At 52.5% G+C, this 19,334-nt stretch overlaps 1 protein-coding gene and 1 long non-coding RNA gene across 2 annotated transcripts; both read right to left on the reverse strand.

The window, feature by feature from the left end:
- Positions 1-4,590: 4,590 nt before the first annotated feature.
- On the reverse strand, positions 4,591-5,660 carry LOC102450633 (olfactory receptor 52R1-like). Its single transcript, XM_006123596.2, has one exon. It carries the CDS (start codon positions 5,599-5,601, stop codon positions 4,591-4,593), a length of 1,011 nt encoding a protein of 336 aa, XP_006123658.2. The 5' UTR covers positions 5,602-5,660.
- Positions 5,661-7,393: 1,733 nt separating this feature from the next.
- LOC142827780 (uncharacterized) lies at positions 7,394-10,336 on the reverse strand. Its single transcript, XR_012902533.1, has 3 exons — positions 10,070-10,336; positions 7,929-8,039; positions 7,394-7,542 (listed from the first exon to the last, which is right to left on the reverse strand). It is a non-coding gene; the product is annotated as an uncharacterized LOC142827780 (long non-coding RNA).
- Between the last annotated feature and the right edge of the window lie 8,998 nt (positions 10,337-19,334).

The following is a 19,334-nucleotide window of genomic DNA, read 5'->3' on the forward strand; positions in this document are numbered from 1 at the left end:
TGGACCAGCAGCCCCCATCAACTCCTCTGAGTTCCCTGGAAGCCCCTCCCCTACTGGCCCAGAGCTACACCTGGGAGCCCCCTGCTTGCTGTGGGGGGGAAGGGTGGGGAAGATGGCAGTTCATAACAGCTTGTTCCCCCTCCCCCAATCTAGCCAACCACTCCTTGCCCCGGGATATCACAATCTGAACTGGCTAAAAGGGCAGTATACTTATAGTGGGGCTCACATACTTAAAGAGGCAATGCACATCTCTTGCTGCCTCTCGCAAATGCAGATATGCACACAGAGACACACAGAATGACACACACACACAGGGTGCACGTCTCCGTCCATCTCTCACACCCAGTGCGCATGTCTCTCTCTTATGCAAACACCCCTTGGTACTGTGGAAACACCGCACTGTGCTGCCATGCACGCTCAGTCCGGAGGAGAGGGGGCGCTCCGGCGGGATGATGCAAGTTCACCACCACGTTCAGGTTCCCCTGCAGCCACGGCCGTGTGTCTCTTGTGTGTCCTCCCTCCTGCCCCCAGCCACACTGCCTCTAGATTGCGGGGCCATGTTAACAACTCAGCCAAGTGCTAGTTCAGCACTGAGCAGCCAGACGGTCCCTGGAAACTATCCCAGCCTCTTACGCCACCGCCTCCACCCAGCTTCCCAGCCATCTCTGCTGGGCACGCTAACAAATTGATTAAAATTGTTAAAATCTTATTTGGTACCTACTGTCCTTTGTCTCCTAGAAAAAAATTCCTGGTAACCTAAGGCTCCTATTTCCATGATTTCTTACAGGGGAATTGGGGTCACTGAACATGATTTTGCTTTAAGTCATATGTTTTTCAGGAACATCGCAGCAACGTTAAATGAGGAGTTATTGTACTGTGTCCGATTTCAGTCACTGCTGAATGGAGGGAAACAGGAAAGGGTCACGAGAGAAGGCATCCAGATGTTCCCAGGGACAGAATGTAAGCTGTTTATGCGAGCTGAAGGACCCAGGTGTGTTTAGGTTTGAAGGGGAACATGACACGGGTCTTCAAGTACCAGAAAAACTCGGGTCATCTGAAGAAGTGGGCTGTGCCCATGAAAGCTCATGATACCACCTGTGTTTTGTTAGTCTCTAAAGTTCTACCAGACTATTTGTGGGTTTTTTAAGTTTATCCTGTACAGACAAACTCGATTACTCCCTCGAAGGCTTCTGAAAGGTTACAAGAAGACAGGAGGGAAAGTTCTTCGCACTTGACTCAGAGAGCAGAACCAGCGGCTTTAGATGCTTCAAGAGGTTGGGGAGGCCCTTCACTGGAGGTGTTCGGAAGGAAGGGGGCAGCCATCGGTTTGGGAGGGTGCAGATTCAACACATTCTCTCTTTGCCTGGGATTAGATTACCTGATATTTGTGGCGCCCTCTCATATTTACGATTCTACACCACAATCCTGGTATAAACTGGGCCTTAGTGACACACAGGTCACAGGACTTAATATGGGAATAACTAGGTGAAATGTTTGAACATCTAATAATAAGAAAAGAAGATGTCTTATAATTTCCATATTTGGCCTGCGGCGCTCCTTGCCACAATAATTATTGCAATTAAATGGGATTCACAAATGTGCCAGCCAACCATCTTTTATTGAGACTCTCTGATACCTTCGATTTTAGTGGCTTCTGGCAAATAGGGTTTTGTTGTTGTTGTTTTGAAAGGTTCATGAAGAACAGTTCAGCCGACTGGTTGAAGGAAGGCAGTCTGGATGGGATAAGTGGACTGTCAGGTGGATAGAAAGACGGCTAGAAGGTTGGGCCCAACATGTAGTGATCAATGGCTCGATGTCTGGTTTGTGGTCGCTTTGAAGCGGAGTGCCCCAAGGATCGGTTCTAGGACCGATTTTGTTCAACATATTTACTAATGAGCTAGATAAAAGGAAGGATTGCACCCTCAGCAAGTTTGCAGATGACACTAAGCTGCTTTCCAGCAGAGAAGCCTCAGGTAACACTCCCACACCCTCAACCTGCTGATTCACAGCCAGAGTCCTGAGGTTCAGGAGCAGGAGGGGAACATTTCTGGGCACTAACACACAGTGACTTCTCAGATCTATGGTTGGTTCCAGTCCAGGGGAGCTGGGCCTCACTGGGGCCTGAGCAAAGTCCAGGCCAGGACCTGCGAGCTGGGCATTGTCCTGTACTTCTACAGGCACCTTTCAACCCGACAGAGCCCCTGGGCCACTTCAGTGTGGCCACTTCGGAGCCGGAGGCATCAGCCGGGCTGGGCTGGGGTGCACTGAAATGAGGGACATTTTGACCCATGAAACTGGAGGAAACTCATCCCCTAATGCAAGGGCCCTGGGATGCTGAATGGCCGGGCAGAGAAGAGAAGACCCCCCCATCAACTCTATCCCATCATACCCACATGGCACTGGGTCTGTGGGGCAGGGGAGCCCCTCAGGAAGAGACGGTACCTGTGAGTGCTGAGAGGGATGTGTCCTCCCTGGGAACCCCCTCAGGCAGCCGCGTCCCCACCTCTCTCAGCCCAGCGTCTGCAGCAGTGTCCCGCGCCGAGAGCCGGCACAGGGCTGGGCACTGGTTATAACCCAGCTCTGGGCCGTCCCAGGAGGGTTTGCTCTGCCTTGCGGGAGAGGCACCATCTGGATGCAAACAGGCTGGAGAGGAGCCTGACTGCACTTCTCTGCTCTTTCTCCAGCTTCAGGAGTCAACAGCAATTAAGGCCCTTCCCAAGGGGGGAAGAGAACCCCTGGGCTCTGGACTGACTCAGGGAGGAATTGCCGGCTCTGTGCATTTGTGTGTATTTTAAAATGATCTTTGATTAGAAAGAAATCCCCGGATTTTGCCTACTTTCCCATAGGGCTGCTCCCTTGGAAGTGCCCAGGAGGGACGGGTCAATAGTCCCCACACAGACCTGGGCACAGACGCCTGAGGGGAGACACAAACCCTGTCTGGGGCATCACAGATCAGTCGTTCTCCTCAGTGATTCTCCTCACACTGGGCTGCACCTTCCACTAAAGGCTTTTCAGAGGCCCTGGTACAGGAAAATCCCCCTCACTACATCCCTATGCTACAGCTGGGTAAACTGAGGCTCAAGAGACATGATTGGTCAAGGTCCCTTCTGGCCAAGGGCATGTACCCACAAGCTCCTATTCCTATTTCCTGTGGGAGACTGAGACAGAGCGATTGCCCTGCGCTGGCCCTTTAAGGGCAAAATCCCAGCCCTGAGCAAGCCCCAGCTGAGGCAGCTCTGGCTAAGGAGGGCCCAGCTGGGGGCTGTATAAAAAAGGGCTCCTGGATGGAGGGGAGAACTCACGGCTGCTCTGGACAGAGCAGTAGGCACCTGGGTGCTTGGGAAGCAGGCGGCTTCCTGGAGGTAGAGCAGGACTGGGGAAGGCAGGCAGGGCTGGGCATCTCTGGCCAAGCAAACTCCCAGGCTGCAGGGCCTGAAGCAGCCATGTGGGCAAAGGTAGCAGGTCCACCCCCCTTGGCCAGTGATGAGTGGCCATGACAGGCTGCAGTTTGCCCTGAGGCAGAGGCTAGATGGAGACTGGCCGTGGGTCACTGAGGCAAGGTGGGGGCAGGGGAACTGGGTGTTCCCTGGGAGGAGAACAGGGCACCCTGGGGAGGGGAGGACCTGGAGAACAAGCAGGATAAACACCCCCCCCGGGAAGGGGGGCTCAGACATTGGCATGGGCGCTGCCAGAGGGCTGTGTCCTGGAGGGGATGCCGTGGTGAAAGAGACACCAGGGAGAGGGAGGCATCCAGTGAGCCAACCAGCTAATTCCCAGAGCAACCCGCTGGCGCCGCCGTGGTGAGGAGTCTGCCCCATGGGGGAGACCCACACCCCGCCCTTGTGTGTGGAATGTGCCCACGAGACGCAGACACGCTGGGTCTCTGAGAGGCGAGTGAGGCCGGGAAAGGCAGACGAGCGCCTGTCTATATGCACATATCATGGTTCTGCCTGAAGTTACGGATATTGGCCGTGTGCTGGTGTCAGAGGAGCAGAGCCAGTTTGTGGCCAGAGCAAAGGTGCTGGCATGGGGGTCAGGGCCACCAGTTGCCCAAAAGAGGGCCACGAGCTGTGGGGGTCCCGGCCTGCAGATGTCGGTGTGAGTGCAGCTCGGAGGGCTCCACAGCTTGTTGTCTCGCTGTGCAAGAGGGAGCCCAAGCTGGTGAGTCTGAGGGCTCCGCTGCACCTCAATGCCTGGTGTCCCCTGAGGGGGACCCACCAGTCACCAGCTGATCCGCAGAGTGACAGGGGGAGCAAACGAGAGTGGGAGGCAATGAGGGGAGGGGAGGGGAGGCAAAAATGTTCTGTAGGCTTCACAGGAAGATTTGCAGTAAAGGTGGGGTCTTAGGAGCAGGGGGAGGAAGGGCCTTGGGTGTCAGTTGCAATGACAAATACAATAAGAAAGGGGGAAATCGACGTCTGATGGAGCGGTACACAGACAGATTCACCAGAATGTCACACTCAGGAAGCACAATAAAGCCAGGAAAGGATTTAATTTGTCTTTGGCTGGCTCGTAAGTGATCCAGGGAAGAGGGCCCAGCAACATGTCACCCGCCAGAGTTACATGGGGCTTGGTCTGAGAGCCAGAGCTTCAGGAGAAAACCTTAGGCCCTTTACGAGGAAGTAGCTGGAGCAGCCTGGCCCGGATCTGTTGAGTCCTCACCCCATAGATAACGGGGTTTAGCATGGGGGGCAGCAGGAGGTACATGTTTGCAAAGAAAACATGGAAATTAAGGGGCAAATTGTGGGCAAAACGGACCATGAGGGAAGAGAAGAGAGTTGGGATGTAAAAGGCCAAGATGACACAGAGGTGGGAGCTGCAGGTCCCAAAAGTCTTGAGCCGGGCATCCTTGGTGGGCAGTCGGAAGATGGCCCTGAGGATCTGGGTGTAGGACAGAGCAATAAAAAACACATCGAGACCAATCCTACAGATTAGTGTAAAGAGGCCGTAGTAGCTACTGACACGGATGTCGGCGCAGGCCAGGCTCACCACGGCCATGTGCTCGCAGTGCGTGTAGGGGATGATGTTGGTTCTACAATACGGCCACTGCCTGGCCAGGAAGGGATAGGGCAATGCAAGTATGGCACCTCGCAGCACAGCAACCGGGCCGATCTTGGGCACCACAGCATTTGTCAGGATGGTGGAATGTCTCAGGGGATGGCAGATGGCCACGTAGCGATCCAAAGCCATGGCCACAAAAAGTCCAGACTCAATTGCTGAGAAGCAGTGAACGAAGTACAGCTGGGTGAGGCAGGCACTGAAATCGATCTCCCGGGAATTGAACCAGAAGATGCTCAGCATTTTGGGCAGGGTGGATGTGGACAGGACCAGGTCGGTGATGGCCAGCATGCAGAGGAAATAGTACATGGGCTCATGGAGGCTCGGCTCTGTCTTCACTATGATCAGAATGGTGATGTTCCCTAAGATGGTGATGGTGTACATAGTGCAGAAGGGGATGGAGATCCAGACATGGGCTGCCTCTAGACCAGGCATGCCCAGGAGGATGAAGGTGGAGGGGTTGGTGAAGTTGGCTGAGCTGGAATCTGCCATGGAGCAGGGGAGAAGGTGTCCAACCCTGAGGCAGAACGGTGTCTCCCGCATGTGCCGCACATTCCCGTGATTCTGTGGATATCTCCACAGCTTGCAATGCTGGTCGCAATACAAATACCTGGAGGGATAGACAATGACAATATGAGACCCCACATGCACTCCTGGTGGCTGTTCTCGGGGGCAGAGCAGATTGGCGCGCACACACACACACACACACACACACACACACTTTCCTTATGCAGAGAAATGAATTATGAGCAACCGACCCTCCGGATGCCAGCGGTGTCCCCGTGTCAGTCATCTCCATACATCAGTTTGTGAGAAACCTCGATAGGCACCAACAGGAACTACACCCCAGGGAAAGACCTGGCCCTTGCTGAGAGCAACACCCAGGGGTCGCCTGCTCTTTGCAGCCCTGGCCAAAACACAGACCATGGTTGGACACGTACGGAATGAGATGGAAAAAAGCCTGCTCTGACCACACCCTCAGGTCTGGTCGCCCAGTTGCTGGGCAGGACACAGCAGACAGAAAAGACATTTCTGAGACAGGCCGTGGGAATGGGGGAGTTGGGGGGAGCTGTTCTAAGGGGCTGGGAGGAAAGTCTGGAACTGGTTAGTTCAGAGATGAAACACACAAGGGAGCACGTGGTAAAGAAGAAAACAATGGAGCTGATTTCACACAAAAGGAGAAACAGCAAAGATTTCCTGACTAGGACTAGCTATCGACAGTGCTTGACAAAGGCTAATTCCACAAAACTGAGACAAATTATGAGCAAAAGTTTTGGGGAGGAAACGTGAGACAGAAAAATGGGAATGAACATGGGAGAGCTTTAGGAGGAGTTTGTTCACTGCTACAAAGCAATGATTCCAGAGTTGAGAAAGTGGGCAATTTGGGCTCAAATCCTAACTCAGTGGCAAAGGGAGAGCAACAATTATGGGGGACAGAGCGATATTTAGCAAACTGGAGAAAAGGAGACGAGACATCCATCACTACAAATCGGAAGTGTTTAAAACTGATCAGGGACATTAAAGATATCAGGGAAAAATCCATGCTTGGCTTAGTTAAGGACCACATAATGTGGGTTATCGGATGGCATATTTTAGAAATGTGCATCTTTCTGTCTGTCTGTGAGTCCCTTTGTTCAGAAGTCCACTTCATTGGTAAGAGCTAGGGCTACCAAACTTGGTATGCAGCTTCCTCTTCTCATCACTTCAGACAAGGTCGGGGTTTGGTTGTGCCAGGTTACTCGGATGTACCTAGAATTGGATTGTTTCTCACCAAATGGAAAGGAAGGGGGCTGGTAGAAAGAACAGTAACGTGGTAGAATGTTAGCAGAAGGGGGCAGCAAGTGGCAAGAGCTGGGAACCCGGGGCAGCTCTAACCCCATGGGGCCCTCAGGGGTCCAGGGTTGAGAAAGGGACAGCTACCTACTCTGTATTTCAGGAAGTCTGTCTGCTTGTGTGTCTGTTTGCCGCTGTGTCCATCGGTCCCTCAGACGGGGGACGTGCATCTCTTTCCCGGCTGTGCCCACTGCAGCGGCCATGGGCAGGGGCTTTTGACCTAACCTCATGCTACGGAGGTGAGAGAGGTCTGGGGTTGCCCTCTCTTCCCCGGGGCAGCCTGCAAACTGAACCCCTCACGCCCACCCTGGAACAAGGCCTTACATGAAGAGAAACAAAACAGATCTGAGTTAAGGACTGGAGCAATTTCAGGCAAATCTTTTAGTTAAGTATTTTAAGAAAAAAAAGTGATAGAAATGTAGCCGTGTTAGTCTGGGGTAGTTGAAGCAAAATGCAGGACAATGTAGCACTTTAAAATCCTAGAAAAAACACACTAGTTCCTAAAGGGAGAAAATACTCCAGTTTTTAAAGGGAGAAAGCAAATGTTTCAAGGATGGTGTTAAACAACATCTACTGTAGAACCTTTGATGTTGTGAAGTGAGCAATGAATCGCAATCAGCATCAGAAGTCCACAGTCAGGAAGCAGCCAAGCTGAAAAAGCAAAACAAAGCAAATACAGGACAGGTCTCTTTCAAATGTAGATTAGTGGAAAATAAAGGAAAAGGTAAAAAAAGGGGATTTGACACGGTTAGAGAACAATGGAAAAGGATGATATGGGATTGTCTAGAAAAAGTCTAGGGGTGTAATTAATGCCAGACGATAGTATGGTTTCTGGAAAACAGGTGTTTGGAAATAAACTAATTTCCTCCATTAATGAGAGAAAATGTTTGGTTGATCATGGGAACCACACGGATGTAATAACCTTTAATTTCTCTGAGCCATTTGATTTAGTAGGGGAAAATATTCAGATAAAGACACGAGCACTCTACAATTTCAGTAGCTCACACATGACGTGGATCAATAGATGTGATACCGACCTATCTCAGAAAGCCATTCTCAATGCACCACGGTCAGCAAACCGGGCTGTTTGTAGTGGGATCTCCAGGGATCAGTTTAGGCTGACGCTAGTTAATGTTTTCATGAATGATCTGGAAGCAAACAGACAGACACTGCAGATAACAGCTGAGGACGACCCTAACATCGGCAGAGATGTTACAATGAGACGTGAGAGCAAGCAAACCTGTAGATCTACCACATTTGGTGAGCTGAGCCCATGCCAACAAAATGTTTTAATACTGTCCAATGAGAAGTTACCCTCTCTGAACAGGGACTGCAGGCCCGACCCACAGACTAGAGTGCTGTGTGGGGCAATTCCAGCATGTAGTCATCATAACGGACAACTCTGAGGGTACATCTACACTAGCCTCCTAGTTCGAACTAGAGAGGCTAATGAGGGCAACCGAAATTGCAAATGAAGCGCGGCATTTAAATATCCCGCTCTTCATTAGCATGTTCCCTTGCGGGCGCCATTTTAGAAACTGACTAGCCCGGAATAGCTGCTCGCATCTACACGTGGCAGAGAAGCGCGATTCCGAGATAAACCCCTTAGTTCGAATTAACCGTTAAACCTCATGGAATGAGGCCCTTCACTGGGGGTGTGCGAACGGAAGGGGACAGACATCTGTCTGGGAGGGTGCAGATTCAACACATTCTCCGTCTTTGGCGGGGGTCAGATCACCTGACACTCATGGTGCCCTCTCACATCTCTGCTTCTGCCCCACAAAATCCTGGTACAAAGCAGGCCTTAGTGACACACGGGACATGGGACTTAATATGCAAGTAAGTGGGTGACATGTAATGACCTGTGTTACGGAACAGGTCAGATTTAATGATCTAATTGTCCCTCCTGATTTTCAGCTCTATGAATCCAGCACTAAAGAAAGTAATCAGGCATTTCTATTCACCGTCTCTCATAACACGCAAAAAGGGAACATTTAATTCCATTGCATGTTTGAACATTGAAAACAAGAAAAGCTAAGTTTTTACATTCTCCATACGTGGCCTGTGGAACTCCTTGCCACAGACATTATTACAAAGAAGAGGTTTGCTGAATGGGCTTCCCAAGAGCAGCCAACCATCTTTGGGTCAGGCTGCCTGACACCTTCAGTTTTAGCTGCTTACACAGTTTCCCAGCTTCAACTGTCGGGAGTGAAACATCCAACGCTGCGGATCCGCTTCTGGCTGAGCCGTTTCCCTTTTTTCTTTTCCTTCTTTTGAAATGTTCGGGCATAGCAGTCCAGCCGGCTGCTTGAATGAAGGTGGGAGAAAATATGTCTTGACCAGGAGGTGGAGAGGCGGGGTGAGTGTGGGTCGCCAAGAAGGGGTCCTCCCAGGGACTGCCCAGAGCCAAGGGTGGGTACTGCCTGGGAGCCTCTGACACCATTGTTCCAGAGAGGAGCCCATCCACTTCCATGCTTTCCAGCAGAGAAACATTAAGGAAAAGCCCCCACCCCCAATCCACCAATTCACAGCCAGAGCTCTGAGGTTCAGGAGCAGGAGGGAAACGCTTCTGGGCACTAACACACGGTGGCTTCTCAGATCTTTGCTCGGTTCCAGTCCAGGGGAGCTGGGCCTCACTGGGGCCTGAGCAAAGTCCGGGCCAGGACCTGCGAGCTGGGCATTGTCCTGTACTTCTACCGGCACCTTTCATCCTGACAGAGCCCCTGGGCCACTGCAGTGCGGCCACTTCGGGGCTGGGGTGCACTGAAATGAGGGACATTTTGACCCATGAAACTGGAGGAAACATCTCCTAATGCAAGGGCCCTGGGATGCTGAATGGCCGTGCACTGGGTCTGTGGGGCAGGGGAACCCCTCACGAAGAGACAGTACCTGTGAGTGCTGAGCGGGACGTGTCTTCCCTGGAAGCCCCCTCAGGCAGCCGCGTCCCCACCTCTCTCAGCCCAGCACCTGCAGCAGAGTCCTGCGCCAGGAGCCAGCACAGGGCTGGGCACTGGTTATAACCCAGCTCTGGGCTGTCCCAGGGGGGGTCGCTCTGCCTTGCGGGACAGGCAGCATCTCACTAGTAACAGGCTGGAGAGGAGCCTGACTGCACTTCTCTGCTCTTTCTCCAGCTTCAAGAGTCAACAGCAATTAAGGCCCTTGTGAGGGGGTCACTCACCACCGTAGCGGGGGTCCGTCGTCTGTCCCCGGGATCAGTCCATTCCGCCCGCACCGGCCTCCGCTCACATAGCGTTTCCCCTCTGGAATCTTCCGGTCACGTTGCTCTCTTCGCCACACTGCCCTCCGGCAGTGCCCAAGTCACTCGCTCTGAGCCCCCCTTCTGGGGGTCTGGTGTCTCTCCGGCAGGCCTCACCGTAGGCCTAGCAGGCTGGCTGGGGGGCTGTCCGAGCACCCTGGCCCAGCCTGACTCTCTAGCCCTGCCCTAGCTCCAGAGAGCATCCTGCTCCCTCAGCAGCCAGGCTCACACTGCCTTGGCTGAAGCAGCCCTTCCCTTTTATAGCCCCCAGCTGGGCCTTAATTGGCCAACGCCTCCCAGCTGGGCTGAACTCCCCGGGCCTGCTCCCGGCTGGGGTTTGGCTCTTAAAGGGGCCAGTACAGGGCAGCTGCCCTGTTACAGCCCTTCCCAACAGGGGAGGAGAACCCCTGGGCTCTTGGCTGAGTCAGGGAGGAATTGCCGGCTCTGTGCATTTGTGTGTATTTTAAAATGATATTTGCTTAGAAAGAAATCCCGGATTTTGCCTACTTTCCCATAGGGCTGCTCCCTTGGAAATGCCCAGGAGGGATGGGTCAATAGTTCCCACACAGACCTGGGCACAGACGCCTGAGGGGAGACACAAACCCTGTCTGGGGCATCACAGATCAGTCGTTCTCCTCAGTGACTCTCCTCACACTGGGCAGCACCTTCCACTAAAGGCTTTTCAGAGGCCCTGGTACAGGAAAATCCCCCTCACTACATCCCTGTGCTACAGCTGGGTAAACTGAGGCTCGGGAGACATGATTGATCAAGGTCACTGTAGAGGACTCACCCTTTCTAGTGCGCCCCTTCTGGCCAAGGGCGTGTACCCACAAGCTCCTACTCCTACTTCAATGTTGCCTAGGAGCTGGAGTCTTACTGCTCCTTTTACTAGCCACTGAGGGGCAGAGGTGGAGGAGGGTGAGTTGAGGCTGCACACAAGGGGCTGACCTGGAGCACAGGGGGCTTTGTCTCAGGCCCCACACACTCCCTGGCTGGGAGTGCATTGGGGCCACAGGTGAAGACAAGTGTCCAGGCCCTGTGAGGGGAACAGGATCCAGAGACCAAGACACATGCCAGGCCAAGGGGCGAATTGGCCCAGGGCCTGGGGATACAAAGGCCCCAATGAAGGCTGGAGCACCATGCCCATTCAGTCACCACTGGAGCAGCACACAGCTCTCAGGGCTGCTCCCCCCTTCTGCCTGAGGCCTGCCCCTGTCCGCAGCTCAGAGCTGGGCCCTCCCTACAACTTACCTGGGGCCCTGCAGACGCTGTCAGCCCCCATGGACATGTGTACACACCTGGTCCTTTTGAGGGGCATAAGGTCAAGAGACAAAGACACACGCCCAGCCCCTGTGGGAGACTGGGACAGGGGGCTTCTCCTGCATTGGCCCTTTAAGGGCAAAACCCCAGCCCTGGGCAAGGGCGGAGAGCAAATCTCCAGCCGAGGCAGCTCTGGTTAACGAGGCCCCAGTTAGAGGATATATAAAGAAAGATTACACAGAGTGTAGTCAACCTGTGGAACTCCTTGCCAGAGGAGGCTGTGAAGGCTAGGACTATAATAGAGTTTAAAGAGAAGCTAGATAATTTCCTGGAGGTTAGGTCCATAAAAGGCTATTAGCCAGGGGATAAAATGGTGTCCTTGGCCTCTGTCTGTCAGAGGCTGGAGAGGGATGGCAGGAGACAAATCGCTTGATCATTGTCTTCGGTCCACCCTCTCTGGGGCACCTGGTGCTGGCCACTGTGGGCAGACAGGATACTGGGCTAGATGGACCTTTAGTCTGACCCAGTACGGCCATTCTTATGTTCTTATGCTCCTGAAGGGAGAAGGAGAACTGGTGGCTGCTCTGGACAGAGAGCAGTAGGGACCTGGCTGTTTGGGAAGCAGGAGGCTTCCTGGAGGTAGAGCGGGACAGGGGAAGGCAGGCAGGCAGGCAGGGCTGGGCGTCTCTTCCAGGCTTCAGGGCCTGAAGCAGCCATGTGGGCAAAGGCAGCAGGTCCACCCCCCTTTGCCAGTGACGAGCAGCCATGACAGGCTGCAGGATGCCCCTGAGGCAGAGGCTAGATGGAAACTGGCCATGGGTCACTGAGGCAAGGTGGGGGCAGGGGAACTGGGTGTTCCCTGGGAGGAGAACAGGGTGCCCTGGGGAGGGGAGGACCTGGAGAGCAAGCAGGATAAACACCCCCCTGGAAGGGGGGCTCAGACACTGGCGTTGGATCTGCTGGGGGGCCCTGTCCTGGAGGGGATGCCGTGGTCAAAGAGAACATGGGGAGACACCAGGGAGAGGGAGGCGTCCAGCGAGCCAACCAGCTAATTCCCAGAGCAACCCGCTGGCGATGCCGTGGTGAGGAGTCTGCCCCGTGGGGGAGACCCACACCCAGCCCTTGTGTGTGGAATGTGCCCACGAGACGCAGACACGCTGGGTCTCTGAGAGGCGAGTGAGGCCGGGAAAGGCAGACGAGCGCCTGGTGCCTGTGAGGGACGTGGAGCAGACGCAGATACTCGCCCACCCTCGGCGAGGGGAAGGAGGAAGAGCGGCACAGACACACAGATGTACACAGGGAATGGGGCTGACACACCCAGGACATGTGAGGGGACAGTGCAGACACACACCCGGTTTCCATGAGAGGAAGGGGATAGACACACGTGCCCATGTCCTACTCACTGGGAGGAATGCACTGAGAGAGGCAAACTCAGGCCTGGCCTTAGTGAGGATCCTGGAGAACACCTGGAGAATGCTCCCCCCATGCTTCATACACGGGGCCCAGGATAACTCCAGTCCTGCTCCAGCTCTGCCTCTGCTCCACCCCCATGATGCACCTACTCTGCCCCTTCCTCAAACTGTCCCCCTGCTCCACGTGAACCCCCTTCCCCAAGCAACATGATCCAAGGAATTGCGGGGCTTAGGGAGGGTGGCAACAGGGGTCTGACCCCCACACTAACAATGGTGGGAGCCAGAGCAGACCGGCCGCCTGCTCCACTCTGCCCTGCCATGCTACCATCTCAAACCACGTCTCTTTCCTCTCTCAAGCCGGGTTTGGAGGAGAGAGGAGAAGGACTGCAGGAGATAAGGGTGTCAGAGAAGTACCTAGATGAGACTTCCTGGGATGGAGTCTCACTGTCCCATGCCTGGTCTGACTCCAGGGGCAAGCCAATGAGAGTGGGGGGCCATTGGGGAGCTGGGGGTGTCAAGGGAAGATTTGCAGTAGAGGTGGGGCCTTAGCAGAAGAGGACGGGCAGGGGCAGGGCCGTGGGTGTCAGTTGCAATGACCAATACAGTAGGAAAGGAGCAAATCTGTATGTTACTGAGCTGCACACAAATGGATTCCCCAGAATGTCGCACTCATGAAGCACAATAAGCTCAGGCAACGATTGAATCTTTCTTTGACTGGCCCATCAGTGACTCGGGAAGAGGGCCCAGTAGCATGTCACCCCCCAGGGTTACATGTTGCTTGGTCTGAAGGCCAGAGCCCCAGGAGAAAAATGTAGTCCCTTTATGCAGGAGTAGCTGGAGCAGCCTGGCCTGGAGTTGCTTGGTCCTCACCCTGTAGATGATGGGGTTCGCATGGGGGGCACCAGGAGATAGACGTTGGCCAAGGAGAATGTGGAAATAAAGAGTCAAAATGTAGACAAGTCGAGTCATGAGGGAGGAGAAGAGAGTTGGGATGTAAAAGGCCAAGATGACACAGGAGGGAGCTGCAGGTCCCAAAAGTCTTGAGCTGGGCGTCCTTGTGGGGAGGCGGACGATGGCCCTGAGGATCTGGGTGTAGGACATGGCAATGAGAAACACATCCAGACTCATCCCAGAGATTAGCACAAACAGTGCATGTACGGGATGATGTTGGTTCTGCAATATGGCCACTGCCTCGCCAGGAAGGGTAGGGCAGTGCGAGCATGACACCTCGCAGCAATACAGCCAGACCAATCTTGGCTACAACACGGTTTGTTAGGATGGCGGAATGTCTCAGGGGATGGCAGATGGCCACGTAGCACTCCAAAGCCATGGCCACATGTAGCCCAGACTCAGTTGCGGTGAAGCAGTGAATGAAGTACAGCTGAGTGAGGCAGGCACTGAAATTGATCTCCCTAGAGTTGAACCAGAAGATGCTCAGTATTTTGGGCAGGATAGATGTACACAGGACCAGGACAGTGGCAGCCGGCATGCTGAGGAAATAGTACATGGGCTCATGGAGGCTCGGATCCTTCTTCACAATGAAGAGGATGGTGAAGTTTCCCAAGATGGTTATGACGTACATGGCACAGAAGGGGATGGAGATCGAGACATTGACCTCCTCCAGGCCTCTAATGCCCAGCAGGATGAAGATGGAGGTGTTGGGGAAGTGGGTTGTGTTGGAGTCTGACATGGTCTACAGGAGAAGGTGTCCAACTCTCAAGCAGAACAGTGTCTCTTGCGTGTACTGGTCATTCCCCTGACTTTACGGCTGTGCCCAGAATTCACAATATTGGTCGCAGTACCAATGCCTGGAGGGATAGACAATGACAATATGAGACACACATGCCCTGCTAGAGGCTGTTCTCGGGGGCAAAGCAGATCGGTCGCTCTTCACACACACACACAACATTTTCCTTATGCAGAGAAATGAATTATGAGCAACCGACCCTCCGGATGCCAGCGGTGTCCCCGTGTCAGTCATCTCCATACATCAGTTTGTGAGAAACCGTAATAGGCACCAGCAGGAACTATACCCCAGGGAAAGGCCTGGCCCTCGCTGAGAGCAACACCAGGGCGTCGCCTGCTCTTTGCAGCCGTGGCCCAAGCTCAGACCATGGTTGGACACGTACGGAATGAGATGGAGAGTAACCTGCTCTGGCCACGCCCTCGGGTCTGGTCGCCCAGTGGCTGTGCAGGACACAACAGACAGAAAAGGTGTTTCTGAGACAGGCTGCAAGGTTGGGGGGTAGGGGGGGATGGGGGGGGCTGTTCTAAGGGAGTGGGAGGAAAGTCTGTAACTGGTTAGTTCAGAGACGAGACACACAAGGGGGCACTTGATAAAGGAGAGGAAGCTAATGGAGCTGATAACACACAAAAGGAAAACAGCAAAGATTTCCTGACTTGTACCATCTATTGGCAGTGCTGGAAAAGGGCTAATTCCCGAAAGCTGAGGCAAATTATCCGCAAAACTCTTTGGGTGGCGAATTCCATGGCCAAGGGAGGGCAGCTGTGAGCGGGGAAGAGCAATCCATGGCACTGGGAGAAAAGGAAAAGAAATGCCAGAGACTGAGACGGGACCTGACAGGGATCTCGTCCCCTCACCTGTGTCTCTTTGATTGTGCGCTACAATATCCCAGTGTAAACCAGGCCTTAGTGACACACAGGTCCTGGGGCTCAATATGTGGAGTCAGCGGGTGAAAATGGAACGGCCTGTGTTGTGTGGGAGGTCAGACTCACTGATCGAACCATCCCTTCTGGGCACAAGCTCCATGTATTCAGCCGTTTCTGTTAACTATGTCTCATCACATGCAGCACCAAGAAAGGGAATTTTCTTACACAATCCACATGTGGCCTGGCAGAGAGGGGACCCCTAGAAGAGCTGTCACAGCAGCAGGTTCCTCCAGGGATGGCCCGGAGACAAGGGCGGGTGCCACCTGTGAGCCTGTGACACCATGTCCCACCTCCATGCTTTCCAGCAGAGAAATGTCAGGTAACACCTACTGCCATCGCCCCCAATCCGCCGATTCACAGCCAGAGCCCTGAGGTTCAGGAGCAGGAGGGGAACGTTTCTGGGCACTAACACACGGGTGTCTTCTCAGATCTTTGCTCGGTTCCAGTCCAGAGGAGCTGGGCCTCACTGGGACCTGAGCAAAGTCCAGGCCAGGACCTGAAAGCTGGGCATTGTCCTGTGTTGGAATTAGAGTTTTATATCTTTTTATATTTGTATTTTAGGTTTAATAATGTAGTAAGGTAACATAATACATTTAACAATTAAGCCCTTTAGTTATACATATGGCTGCGTCTAGACTGGCAAACAGGCAGTCTACAGTACAGCTGGTTCGGATTAGGAAGCCTAATCCGAACTAGCTAGTCCGTGCCACATGTAGCCGCGCGGCACGGGGTCCGAACTAGCTGACATTTAAAAATGGTGCCGGCCGGCTTTATGCAAATGAAGCCCAGGAAATTCAAATCCCGGGCTTCATTTGCAACTCCGTATGACTACATTACCCCCCCTAGATCAAACTAGGGGGGTAGTGTAGACATACCCACTGTGAGCTGTGTGAAGAAAAGAGCCATTAGCAATTAGGAAGACATTCCAAAACACCAGCTAAGGAAGGGGAAATACAAACAACCTAATGAATTACAAATCAATCATCTCCATTTCTCTACCATAAGATAATGGAGCAAATATTTAACAAATCAATTTGCAAACATTTACAACACAATAAGGTCATAAGGAACAGTTAGCATGACTTGTCAAGAGCAAATCATGTTAAAACAACCTGATGGCTTTCTCTGACAGGCTAACAAGCCTGGTGGATGGAGGAAGCAGTAGACGTGGTCGATCTTGACTTGAGTAAGTACATTAGGATTTGATTGAGGTTTTGTTTTATTACTTACAGTAGTCTACTTTGATCTGTTTGCTCTCACCTACAACCACTTAAAACCTTTCTTTCTCAAGCTAATAAATCTCTCTTATATTTTACATAAGACACAGTGTGCTGGTTGAAGTTCAAAGGGTAAAAACAGTAGCTCATTAAGAAGAGTCGGGACATGTCCCCTTTCCTTAATAGAAGTGGGGCACTGCGAGTGCGGCGCTTCAGGAGGGGAGGGAGGGCAGCAGTCATGTGTACCAGGACGTGGCTTGCTTTTCTGCCCATTCCGCCGACAGTAAAAGAGCAAGGGGAAAGTACTTGCATGCTGTGAATTATTCCTCTGCCCTCTCCCTTCCCCAGCCAAGAGTGAGATGCGTGCACGGCAATGCAAGTACTTGCCCCTCGCTCCCTGATAGTCATGGGAATGGGAAGAAAAGCAAATCATGTCCCGGTGCACATGGCTGCCCGTGCCCCCGCCCTCTCACCCTCCTGAAACTCTGCCCTTGGTGCACTGGGCAATCGAGGCACACTGGGTGGGTTTTCCCCAGGGAAAGATGGTAGAGCTCTGGGTGCTTAGGCTGGAGAGCCAAGAGAACTTTCTCTGTCTATGGTGGGTCTATAACTGACTGGCCAGAGCATTCAGGAAAACAGCTGGGGGTGTGGCCCAGCCTGCAGATGTTGGTCTGAAGCAAGCGTGTCATGTCGCAATGCGAGAGGGAACCCACATGAGTGATACAGAGGCCTCAGCTGCACCTCCATTCCAGGGGGCACCCGTCACACAGATGTTCCAAAGAGAGATGGGGGAGGAGAGGAGCAATCAAGAATGCAGGGTGCAAGGGATGGGGTGAAAGGCATAGAAGGGATGGGAAGAATCAAGGGAAGATTTGGAGTAGAGGCGGGACCTTGGGAGAAGAGGAGTGGGAGGGGGCAGGGCCTTGGGTCTCAGTTACAATGACAAATACAATTGGAAAGGAGGCAAATCCATGACGTAAAACATCTTAAAGGGGGAGTCGTGTTAGTCTGCGACTTTAAAAACAACAAGTAGCCCTGTGACCTCTAAGGGTATGTCTACACTAACCACCTCGTTTGAACTAGGAGGCTAATGTAGGCATTCGGAGTTGCAAATGAAGACCGGGATTTAAATATCCCACGCTTGATTTGCATCTTCCTGTCCAGGCGCCATTTTTAAATCCCCTTAGTCCGAACTAACTGCCCTCGGCTACACGTGGCAGTCAAATGTTTACTCATTCCATGAGGTGTAACAGTTAACTCGAACTAAGGACTTAGTTTGAAAGAAGATGTTAAGTTTATGGAAGGCTGCTTTATAATGGGCCATCCAGTTAATGTCTTTGTTCAAGCCCCACGAAACAGCATCAGGTTTGCATCATAGAATAATACAACACTAGGACCAGAAGGGACCTCGCGAGGTCATCGAGTCCAGTCCCCTGCCCTCACGGCAGGACCCAGTACTGTCTAGCCCATCCCTGATAGACATTTATCTAACCTGCTCTTAAATATCTCCAGAGATGGGGATTCCACAACCTCCCTGGGCAATTTATTCCAGTGTTTGACCACCCTGACAGTTAGGAACTTTTTCCTAATGTCCAACCTAAACCTCCCTTGCTGCAGTTTAAGCCCATTGCTTCTTGTTCTATCCTCAGAGGCCAAGATGAACAAGTTTTCTCCCTCCTCCTCATGACACCCTTTTTGATAACTGAAAACTGCTATCATGTCCCCCCTCAATCTTCTCTTTTCTAAACTAAACAAACCCAAGTCTTTCAACCTTCCTTCATAGGTCCTGTTCTCTAGACCTTTCACCATTTTTGTTGCTCTTCTCTGGACCCTCTCCAATTTCTCCACATCTTTCTTGAAATGCGGTGCCCAGAACTGGACACAATACTCCAGCTGAGGCCTAACAAGCGCAGAGTAGAGCGGAAGAATGACTTCTCGTGTCTTGCTCACAACACACCTGTTAATGCAGCCCAGAAACATGTTTGCTTTTTTTGCAACAGCATCACACTGCTGACTCATATTCAACTTGTGGTCCACTATAACCCCTAGATCCCTTTCTGCCGTACTCCTTCCTGAACAGTCGCTTCCCATTCTGTATGTGTGAAACTGATTGTTCCTTCCTCAATGGAGCACATTGCATTTGTCTTTATTAAACTTTATTAAGAATCTGAAGGTGAACTCTGTACTGTCTGTAATTGGCTGGGGAAAGTTGTTGGTAGAAGAACGGCTGCTTTGAAATCCATGACTGAGTGCCCAGGCAGGGTACAATGTTCCCCTGCGGGTTTCTGTGAGTTACAATGTCTGGTGTCTGACTTGTGTCTATTTATCCTTTTTTGCAGAGACCGTCCATTGGGCATGGTGGAGGAGCATTGCTGGCACTTGGTGGCACAGATCACATTAGAGGATGTACAGGTGAATGGGCCCCTGATGTAGCTGCTCTGGTTAGGTCCTGTGATGGTGCCACTTGCCTAGATGTTAATAATTTACACACAAACTCACATTCAGAAGCCACGATAAGGACAGGAAAGGATTTATTCTCTCTTTGACTGGCCAATCAATGATTCAGGCAGGGCCAAGAAACATGCCACTGGCCAGCACTGCATGGGGCTTGGACTGAGAATCAGAGCT

Source organism: Pelodiscus sinensis, chromosome 1 (assembly GCF_049634645.1).
Source record: "Pelodiscus sinensis isolate JC-2024 chromosome 1, ASM4963464v1, whole genome shotgun sequence".
NCBI lineage: Eukaryota > Metazoa > Chordata > Testudines > Trionychidae > Pelodiscus > Pelodiscus sinensis.